The 10,513-nt window shown below is 39.2% G+C and overlaps 2 protein-coding genes across 4 annotated transcripts in view; one reads left to right on the top strand and one right to left on the bottom strand.

Moving 5' to 3' along the window:
* The window catches only part of ralgapa1 (Ral GTPase activating protein catalytic subunit alpha 1), a 72,243-nt gene extending 68,044 nt beyond the window's left edge, over positions 1–4,199 (bottom strand). The window contains exon 1 of the mRNA XM_026152975.1: positions 3,723–4,199. Coding sequence (XP_026008760.1) covers positions 3,723–3,828 — 106 coding nt within the window. The 5' untranslated portion in view covers positions 3,829–4,199. The remainder of the gene's footprint in view (positions 1–3,722) is intronic.
* Positions 4,200–4,407: 208 nt separating this feature from the next.
* Positions 4,408–10,250, top strand: brms1la (BRMS1 like transcriptional repressor a). 3 transcript variants are annotated; one of them, XM_026151444.1, is made up of 9 exons: positions 4,408–4,469; positions 5,525–5,686; positions 5,913–6,003; positions 6,097–6,224; positions 7,151–7,230; positions 7,446–7,542; positions 7,662–7,751; positions 7,888–7,952; positions 8,335–10,250. In XM_026151444.1, the coding sequence occupies exons 2-9, from the start codon at positions 5,548–5,550 to the stop codon at positions 8,431–8,433; spliced, it is 789 nt and encodes a 262-aa protein (XP_026007229.1). In that variant the 5' UTR covers positions 4,408–4,469; positions 5,525–5,547; the 3' UTR covers positions 8,434–10,250. The 3 variants fall into 3 exon arrangements, with proteins under 3 accessions (XP_026007229.1, XP_026007228.1, XP_026007227.1); XM_026151443.1 differs by having other exon boundaries at positions 4,410–4,550; XM_026151442.1 differs by having other exon boundaries at positions 4,410–4,557.
* Positions 10,251–10,513: the final 263 nt, after the last annotated feature.

Raw genomic sequence — 10,513 nt, 5'->3', positions numbered from 1 at the left:
TGCAAAGAAGTGACCTTCTCAGAAGTTGTTCATTAAGCTCAATAACACAGTTGTAAGACGCACAGCATCATTATGGTGAATTCACGTATTCTTGAAACAGACAACATGTTCATAAATAATATTTTTTCTTAATTCAGTGGTGCAGGTCTACAGTGCGATACTGTTAAAGCTCGAGTTCGCTAAACAAGCAAAAACAGAACTGAAAAAATTACTTGCGTTAACTCATAACAGGCCTTCATTTGTTAGTGGACAGAACAGAAGTTTAAGCATTTTGCTGATATTTTTGGCTGTTTTACAAACAAAAATGAATTTTATGCTTAAGTAAAACAGTTTTAAATCACAGTCCTTGTGATTTTGCTTCTTTTGAAGGCCAACACCTTTTTGGTTGTCCCAGAAATTTCCATATACAGGACAAACCCACTTTTGGCTGCTTCCTTATTCAAGGCGGTCGCCACAGTGGGTGGGGCGGCTTGTTTGATTTGGCAGATTTTTACCCCTGACACCCTTCCTGATGAAACTCCAAAGGAATTAGTGTCTCCAAAATCTGTATCTGGAAAGACAAACCCTTATATTCATAAATGTAACGACATATTTGTACAATATTCTCTTTAATCATTTATGCAGGCATGTATAGCTCTAGGAATTGTTTTTTTAATTAAGAATTTTCCTTGCAATGTATGGCAATTAAATGGCATATTAAAACAAATAAACAAAATCAGCTTTTAGGAACCATGCTATTTCCTTAAAAACATTTGTATAACAAAAATGCTTCTGTTAAGTAATGCCATACAGTCTCATTACCTTACAGATTCTTACTACAGACTGTAAAGTGGCTGCACTAGTTGAGGACATCAGTTAATGTGTGATGGAGCACCAATGCAGTACAGCTTCAAGTTAATATTTTTCCCAGTCTGTCTAAACTTTAATTCTCCTGGCTGCTTGTTAAGTTATCGTTCATGCATTACTCCTAGTTGGATAGTCAACACATTGTTTGAATGTTTGCAGAATCTTAATGAGCTTGAAAGTCAACATTGGCACGACCACCTTTATTCTTAAACACAGTCTGAACGCTCTGAGGCAGCTTTCTTTTAACTTCTTTAAGTAGCCTTTAGGAATAGTTCTGCAGACTTCTTGACAGACATTCAAAGCTCTTCTTCGGATGTTGGCTACCTTTAGATGATCCCACAGTGGTTCAATAATGTTGAGGTCCAGGTTTTTGCGAGGCTAATCCATGACTGATAATGTTTATTTGTGTGTTTTTCTATCCAGATATGATTTCCTACTGTTGCCAATCCAATGGTGGATCTGATGGCACCTTTCTGTGTTTATTATTTATCAACATAACACAGCCTCCATCGTGTTTTACAGATGGCTACAGAAGCTGATTGTTGTACATCTTTCATGACCTCCTGCATACTTAATGACAATGACTTGAAGCAAAAATAAAAAAATTTGGATTCATCACACCATCAGACTTGTTGCAGCTGATTTTCAGTTGGCTTCTTAACACCCACCCTTCCACTGAGCTGACTTCTAATCAGGCTTTTGGACACAGCAGATGAACTGATCCAAACACCTATTACAAGTCTGTAAAATTGTGTTATCTTTGGCATTTTTATAACTTCGACTTGAGAAATGTGAAGAAATGGTGTGTTTTTGTTACAGATACAATTTAAAATTGGTTCTTTGCTAAGTTTTCTGTTTTGTGTATACACAAAGTTCATCCCTTGAGTTAAGTACCCTTTGTAATGCTTGAAGGTTTGCAGGTCAGTTTTAAGCGACATTAACCATAATATGAAAATGACCAGGAACAAAGACTGGACTGAAAATGGGTGAAAAAGTAGCCAATTTTAAAGAAACAAAAGAAAACAAAACAAAAAAACAACAACTTTGAAAGACCTTTAGAAAGCCTGCAAAACTTTACCTCAGGACCAAATTTAGAAAAAAAAATACAAAAAAGCAAAATATAAAGAAAGGGACAGTGGCTCGGGATGTTTGCACAGTACGCTGCAAGTTAAATCTGATTTTGTCCATTTAACTACATTTTGTGAAAAATCAAACTTTCAACATCATCTGGACATCCTTTTTGGACTTTTAAACAGAGAAAAGTTTTTATCAATTTGAATAAAATGAAACAAACAAAACTTTCTTCATCAAGACACGAGTAAAAAATAACAAATACATAAAAAAAATAATTAAAAAAAAATCACTCATGACTCACTCTGAGGACTTAACTGGAATAATCTGAACACTGTTTCTTGCCTTGTATGAGAAAGTCTGACTGGACCACTACTGAACTCACAGTAAACATCTGTTCATCTGTAGTTAAGTTATTAGAATAGTAGAACAGCTGGTTTTAACTGAGGAGTTTATCACCAGGTTTCTTTTTTAAATAAAGCTCGTTTATGTAAAGAGAGAGGGGGTCTGGAATGAAGAAAGCCAAAAGGGATTTGGGAACAGTTGCTTATTAACCTGATTGCATAGCAGTGCAACAGCTCCTTTTACTCATTATGCCATAATAGGTGTGACCAGTTTTGAAAACCTAAAAATTGCTCAAGAGTCTTAGTGCTCCTGTCTGCTTCCCACAACGGCTGGAACAACAACAACAACAACAACAACAACAACAACAACAACAACATGAACAAATACTTAACTGCTGCAGTTAACAATTCTTCAGTGTTGTGCAAATGAAAACCACTTTCTTCATTTCATATGGCAACTTGACTGCAAAACATGTCTTTAGCCATTATTCAGTCATCTGCTTCCTTTCAGACCATTTCACTTCAAGTGTGTTTATGTCTCAGCCTCTTATCATGGTCCTGTGTTCCCAATAGAGAACAGGGAGGGGGCACACCCCTTTCCTTTTCTGTCTTGCACACACATACACAAACACAGACACCAGTAACTTTTACAATAGAAACAGGAAGCCGAGCTACTGGACACAGAGAGGAAATAGTAGAGGCTATTTCCCTCTCTGGTCGGTGTGGGAGTGTGTCAGTGAAAGACACTCATCCATCACTTTAATACCCTGCTATCTTCCTTTATTCTCCCACGCATTCATAACCCTGAATGTGGTGTTGTGTTGCAACACATCTTAACACATGTTAAGAAAACATTCAGCATTTCTCACACATCAGGCCTTTCCCCAAAACTCACACAGGCACGCCCCTGCAGCAACCAGAGAAGCCTGGCAAACGGCCTGAAGCATCACTGAGGTTGTTTAGATGTTCAACGCGCATCACACCTGATTTTATTTTATCCAAACACCCCATGCCAAACTCCATTCATAAATCTGACGATGTAATGGTATTGCTAAACAATCAATATAAATAACAACCTTAAAGCTTCCCCTTTAACTCGACAGCAGAAGCAGCCAGGCTCCTTTAAAATTCACTTCGTATATTGAGAGTTACATATCCATCATTCTGACGGTAAAAGGGGGAGAAACTATGACTTCAGAGATAAACAATTCAGAAAAAATAATATAACCTTACAAAATGTTTGATGAAAGAAAACGGACATGATGCCGAATTAATGAGACAATTTCAAAATATTCTTCTGTGTTCTGGTTTGTGAAAAGAAATCCGGCGTGTCTCTCTACAATCGAGTCAACTTTGAACTTGGAGATTTTCTGACTTGAGTTTGGTGTGGCATGCACCAAGGCAGTAAACTGAAATCTAGAAGCTAAGCTGTTCGCCCTTTAATAATGCTTTCTAACTTACCTATGACTATTCTGAGATGCTTGAGCCTCGTCAGCACGTCCTTCTTTGGGTCCAGCACTTTCTGTGTGGATTTTTTAACGTCCCCATGAGGTTTTTTGGAAAACATTCCTGAGGCAGGAGACGCAAGAATGCGATGGTAGACAGCAAGGAGGAGCTAGCCTGTGTAGCCAGCTAATCTTCAAACTATAACGAAAAACGTGTCTCCCGGAGCATTAGCAGCCCTCCGCAACAGCGTGGAGTATTTCTACGGGTAAAAAATTATCAGAGAAACTCATTCTCTTTAAACTAAGACAAATATGTACAGCGTAGCGGGGCAACGCATCCATCCATTGCACCTCCCTTCTCCACAACAGTCACTAGCTGCTTAGTTAGAAAACATCATGGCGGAGGAGGGGAGGGGGGGGGAAACAAAATAATAGATAGCAGATAAATTCAACGCAAAAATGCCACAGTAATAAGCAAAATTTCTATCCCGTTTGTCATAAATATCACACAGATCTTACATACTTTGGACATACGTGGATTTTAATCTTTTAATGTTTTAAACGTGCAGGATTCTGTTCGAACTCTCCGCCTCAAGCTAGAGCGGTGAAACATGGGTAATGTAGTTTAAGCTTCCACAGTGGTCCTCTATTCATTAGACTATTCTAGATAAAAAAAAAACTACAATTCCCAAAACAAATAAAGGCGTCCTGCAGAGATTTGTTTTTAGCTTAGCTGGAGCACACGAGTGTAATCGTAACTGAGGTATAACGATAAGTTTTTACTTTTTTTTCCCCCTCCGAAAACATTTTTTCCCAACACATCCTGCAAAGTACCACCTATCTTGTAAGATGTGAGTCAGTTAAAGCTTGCTTGTTTGTATATATTTGTAATTAAGTCGTGATAGTTTTTCTTGCTACTTGACTATATTCTCTTGCTAACGTGCTAACGAAATGCTAATACTGCTGTCGTGTATTGTTTTTTTTGAATAATTTAATAATTTCAAAGCTAAGCTAGGGAGAGCTTAGCGAATAAACTAGCATAAGCAATAAAATAGTGTGTACGATTATTGTCTATAATATTCAAACACCTTGAGGATACTTTTCAAGTTCCACCATTAAAAACAGTTAACTGAAGAAAAATGTGTATGAGAAGTCGTTCACTACGAACAGTATAAACAAATATCCCACATTATTAGCTTCTTTAGTTAAGCTGAATATTACACAGGTAAATGTGAGTCAAAAAAATCACCTGGTTGATCAACGATCGCTGGATATATGAAGGACGTAATCAAACTAAAAACCCAGAAATAATTCTAAGTTAAGAAGTTATATAATTTTATTAGCAGGAAAAAACAGAGTTGATGTTCTTTAGCAATACATTTGTTAGTGATATTTAATTAATTCGGGATGAGCGCATCAATCAGAGCAGCAACTGAACTATTAACGTTTTAATCAACCTACTAGTTGTGGCATGCTGATTTGTAATTTCCCTTAGTGTTTTAAATAATCTAGAGAAAACATATGGTAGGATGTGAAGAAAGGAACTGCGGTACTGCATGAGGAAGTCAGAGGTGGCAGAGAAGTGTGTGATCATGGTGAGGGAGGTGTAACAGTGAAACAGCAAGGAGGAGAGGTAGGGAGGGGACATGAGTTTAAATACCGGGGTCAACCATCCAGAGCAATGAACAGTGTACAAAAGAGGTGAAGAAGAGAGTGACTACCATCAGTAAAATATAGGAGTTCTGCTGCCTAACAAATAATTGAATATTGTATGTGCAACTGGCAAAACAACCTGGCTATGTTTCTGTCCCACGCCAGTAACCTGACGCAGAGTTGCCGCCATGCCATTGCACCGTGACCGGGAGAAAAAGGAGAGTACAGCTGAGGAGATGGAGGCGGAGGAACATGAGCAGGAGGCATCAAGCTCAGAGGAGGAGGACTCTGACACTTCCTCTGTCTCTGAGGATGGAGACAGCTCAGGTGAGAAACACTGGTCGCAGGAAATGAGCAGAACATTCCTGTACAGCTGTCATTAAAAATGAATACTTGAGTGAATCAATCAGATTTTACAAAGTTGTCAAAGCTTCAACTGAATATCATTATATTCCTACTCAGCAGAGTTTTCTTACATAGCCACCGAGTTGCTCCCTTCTTCCATCAAAGACTCGTTTCATACCAAAGGTGTGTTTGTTTTATGCTGTTCTAGAAATGGATGAGGTGGACTGTGAGCGGAGAAGAATGGAGTGTCTGGATGAAATGTGCAACTTGGAGAAGCAATTCACTGATCTCAAAGACCAGTAAGACTGACTCTTTGCTTCAAATGGGAGTTGTTTTAGGAAAGTCATATAACAGTGAGTTGCATCCATATTTACTCCTGCGTCTGTGTACAGGTTGTATCGTGAGCGTCTCAGTCAGGTTAACAGCAAGCTGGCAGAGGTGGAGGCTGGCCGGGCGGCAGAATATCTGGAGCCTCTGGCAGTACTGCTGGAGAACATGCAGGTCCGCACCAAGGTGGCAGGTAACTTAAATGCATAGACACCTTCACATCACACTTGCATTTGTTGTTTATGTAGCCAGCTGTGCAATGCCTTCTGGTAGAGTTGCAGTTTGTGCAGCAGGGTGTTGAGTTGCCTGCTTTGCATTTGCAGAAAGTTGACATGTAACCTAGTAACATGAATTAAAAGTGAAATGTTTGCAGAAACACATTTTGTGTGCCTTTTTTTGTAATTACAGAAAAAGTGTGTAAGCCAATGTGTTGTTTTCAATTTAAAATCCAGGAGTAAACAGTATTTATTTAATCAAACATGGTCAGTGACTGTATGGCTGTAAGTGGCTGTGGGAAACACTGTCTAAAGTACACATAGGCAAAATACATCTAGTGGATAATGCAAGTCCATCCTGCAACAAATTAGTAACAAGCAGCATTCTAATAAGGAAGACTGCTGTTGGTGTGTTTAATCAATAACCTGTGCATTGGTGCATATCAGACTGCTGGCAAGATGTAGCCTAATTTAAATATACATTGCATCCATTCAGAATTTTTTTTTATATATCAACTATTAACTATGTAAAGATTTACATTAGCCAGTTTTTGCATGCTATCTAAGTCACAGTATGGAAATGTGGAGCAATCCTCAAGTGCAAAATCCCCACTGTGAGAAACCACACGATGTGGTGAATTTGAATTTTGCTGTTTGCATCTGGCCTCAGCACTGAAGTGGTGTTTTAGGACCTCTTAAACAGACTCTTGGGGAAAAGTGCTGGCCCAGGTTAAGTTAGATAGCACAGAGATGGTGTCATTACTCGGAACGTGCAAAAACAAGTTTCTTTTTTTTTTTGACACGCCCTTTCAAATAAAGGTGTTATTAGTAATAGCACAAGTTCTTTGACACACTGATCTCTTTATTCATTTGGATATTGTGTGTCTCTCTCCGTCTTTGGCAGGTATCTACAGAGAGTTGTGTTTGGAGTCTGTGAAGAACAAATACGACTGTGAGATCCAGGCAGCATGTCAACACTGGGAGGTTGGACACACCGTTTAATATACCAAACTATTTTTTTTTAATTTAGATATGTGGTAATGCAATTGTTTTCTCTGTATTATTATATGGTCTTTATATTATAAAGGGCTTTGAGGTGATTACTGCTGTGATTTGGCGCTTTATAAATAAAACTGAATTGATCCAGTCTGTGTGTATGATTATGTGTTTTATGTGTTATTTTGACTCTGTGTGTGCAGAGTGAGAAGCTGCTGCTGTTTGATACAGTGCAGAATGAGCTGGAGGAGAAAATCCGAAGACTAGAGGAGGACAGGCACAGCATTGATATTACATCAGGTAACACAGTCATTCACGTTGTTTGATTACGTTTGTACCCTCCCACCATATACGGGAAGTCACGTTACAATGAACGCAAAGACAAAACATTTGAGTTTTTGTTTTTATTTTTCTATCAGAGCTGTGGAATGATGAGCTGTCAGGAAGGAAGAAGAGGCGAGATGCTTTAAGTCCAGATAAGAAGAGGAGACGCCCGTCGGTGGTGTCTGATATCCTTCTAATGTCTTTACTCTTGCTCATAATGATTCTACTCCTAAATAACTTAACTACTTGTGCTGTAGCCATGTGTCTGATTACATTTCATCCCTGCTCTGGCAGTCAGTCACTGTCCTTAACTCTGCTTACGTCCATATATTGTCTACATGCTACCAGATCTGGACATCCTAGAGGACTGGACCGCGATCAGGAAGGTATGTGTTAATGTGCAGGACTCCACCCTCTTTCTTATTTCTCAGGTTGTGTATTCCTGATTCCTTTTTCTTGCCTCCTCTCCTGAGGCTCTTGCTTGTGAGCCATCTTTTCATAATGTGACATGTGGCACATCTGGAATCCTCATCAGTTTTCACCTTGAGAAATTGAAGCAACAACTGTCTACAAAGTACGTCCCTCTCCTCCAGAAGCATTTTAGGAATTAAGACATCTAATATGTACTGAGATTGATTTCCAAGTCATAGGCAGAAGGATGAGGAGGCACAAAATTCAGAAATGCGAAAATCCTCTTATCTTTGTCTCTTTGTGGCGGTTTATTGTGTGTTTAGGCAACATTTAACAATCATGTGTGTGTTCACCCAGGCCGTGGCTACGCTCGGGCCTCACAGAGGGAGATCTGACTCTGAGAGCTCTGCGTTCCCATTCAGACCTGACAGAAGCAGGCCCATTCTAAACTGCTGAGACACCCACACAAGCAGCCGCATAGGAAAAAACACCTCAAGGACCTCCAACACGGAAACCTCTACATGACACATGGTGGCATTCAGGTCTGCAGTCATAAAAACGCACACAGCAGGACATTTCTCAGTCTTCACAGAATCCTCTGCACTTCTCAGCTGACAGTGATTCCACCTGTCTGTGAGATGATTGGTCAAGCTGCCTCTTCTGCCAACCATCATGACTTTAATAGATAAACAGGAACGGAAGCATTATTGATCACCGCTCGTATGTTTGGGTATTGCTGCTTTATTTCACACTCAGGCTCTGTAGACGGTTTCAGCCGACACAGGTTTTTGTAGTTTGTTAAGAAAACCACAACAATTAAAACAAACATCTCATGTTAAATGTTATGAAAACGGCTCAGCGCGTAAAAGCCATTGATGCTACAGCTTAAGCATCACTGAACCTGTTCCTTCAAAATGCTTTTCAGTCAGTGTTTAGATTTTGAATACATCCATTCACTTCGGATGCACAGATGGCCTTCATTAAAAATTTAAATGCTTCTCAAAGGTCGTATGCGGTGAGGTTGGTGTCCTCGCTCCACATTGTGGTTGCCTTGAGTGAGTTAATTGGTGAGCTTATGCTGGTAAAATGGGCGGGAGTATGAAAATGAGTCATTTGTTTAAGCAAACATTTCAGCCGAGCATCAAATTCACATCAAGTCTGACTTTTTACAGCTTGCAAACTCTGTGTCGATTATTGGTTGGTAAAGAAATCAGTCGTTCTGTGCTCAACAAGGTCGAGGACTTGGTTTGACTTCAGATTCACCATGTGTTTTGCTGTAGGTTTTCAAATTTCAGGCTTCCAGTGACTAAGTGGGGGGAGAATACAAGTTCATCAATGATGCCATAAAATATATGGGTTTTTTTGTTTGTCTGTTTTTTTGCCTTTAATACAGTTTACTTTTTGAAGACCATCCATGAGATATTTTACGAAACCAATAAAAGGGGTTATTTGGAAAAGAGTAATGCACAGAATTCCTGTCAGTGAGCTGACTTACAAAGACTTTTTGTCATTAGTGTAAGAGTAAAAACAGGCATTTTTCTTTTCAGTCTGCCTTGTTCATACAGTACAGTGTTTATGGACAGTCAAGGCACATTCCTCTGGCTTGTAGTGATGGAATGCTAAAACAGCGGTCTCTGTAATGTGCTGAAAGAATTATCCACCAATACCAGATCTTACTTTGAAGGAAGTGAGCCAGATCTGTGCTGAGACTGACCAGAAAGTTTCATTAAATTCTGTTTGGTTATTTTAGCATAATCCAGTGGATATAAAGAGCAGAAGGTGGACTATTTCAAGTGAGGGCTAAATGTAATGTATAAACAGCACATGAAAAGTTAAAGTGCTAATGTTGTCATTCTGCAGGTGTTGCATCCTCTTCTCTCACATCTACCTCTTTTCTCTCTCTCTCATGCTCTTCAAAGTACAGTTCACATTTTTCCTCATGAACGTGTAAATGCTGGCATCTTTATGAACACCGTTAGGTAACTTAGTGGTTGGCATGGTTGTTCAAATTTGTTGGCATTGTTTCGTTGTTATAAAGCCTGCAGAAATGTTAATTGTACGTGGTGGGGGGGGGGGAGTTAAGCCAACAAAATCCTTTAATCAGTCATCTCACGGTTGATGATGAAACAAAACTGCCATTTGATAGCATCGTTTTTTATGTATAGGTTCTGGGGATGTAATATCCAAAAGTTTGGACAATAGGTTTTCACTTGCCCTTTTCTTGTTTATCATGTTGATGATTTTACAATTAAAAGTTGTTTTATAAACATGTCCTTTAGGCGTCTTTGTGAAAGCGCTGTCGGCAGAGCTACTTCCTCTCGATTTCAGCCTCGCATCTTTGCAACTGATTGCTTCATTAATACCAATGAAATATTTAGCAACTTTCTGCAGTGGAGCTCACAGAGTGCTTCCACATCTTTAAAAGGAAGCAGCAATGGATGCAGGAACTAAATGGGGAAAAACCTGTCGAGCTCTCAAAGTATACACTGTGTACTCTTAATGAAATAATAGAGCAGATGTATTTCCTCTTTCAGAA

This window comes from Astatotilapia calliptera, chromosome 19 (genome assembly GCF_900246225.1).
Source record: "Astatotilapia calliptera chromosome 19, fAstCal1.2, whole genome shotgun sequence".
NCBI lineage: Eukaryota > Metazoa > Chordata > Actinopteri > Cichliformes > Cichlidae > Astatotilapia > Astatotilapia calliptera.
This window is presented reverse-complemented; position numbering and strand designations above follow the sequence as displayed.

Excerpts from the sequence above, each read along its gene's own strand:
- brms1la (XM_026151444.1), top strand. The coding sequence starts at position 5,548 with ATGCCATTGCACCGTGACCGGGAGAAAAAGGAGAGTACAGCTGAGGAG. Across the intron at positions 6,225-7,150 it reads GGTCCGCACCAAGGTGGCAG|GTATCTACAGAGAGTTGTGT; the intron begins GTAACTTAAATG and ends CGTCTTTGGCAG. Across the intron at positions 7,543-7,661 it reads CAGCATTGATATTACATCAG|AGCTGTGGAATGATGAGCTG; the intron begins GTAACACAGTCA and ends TTTTTCTATCAG.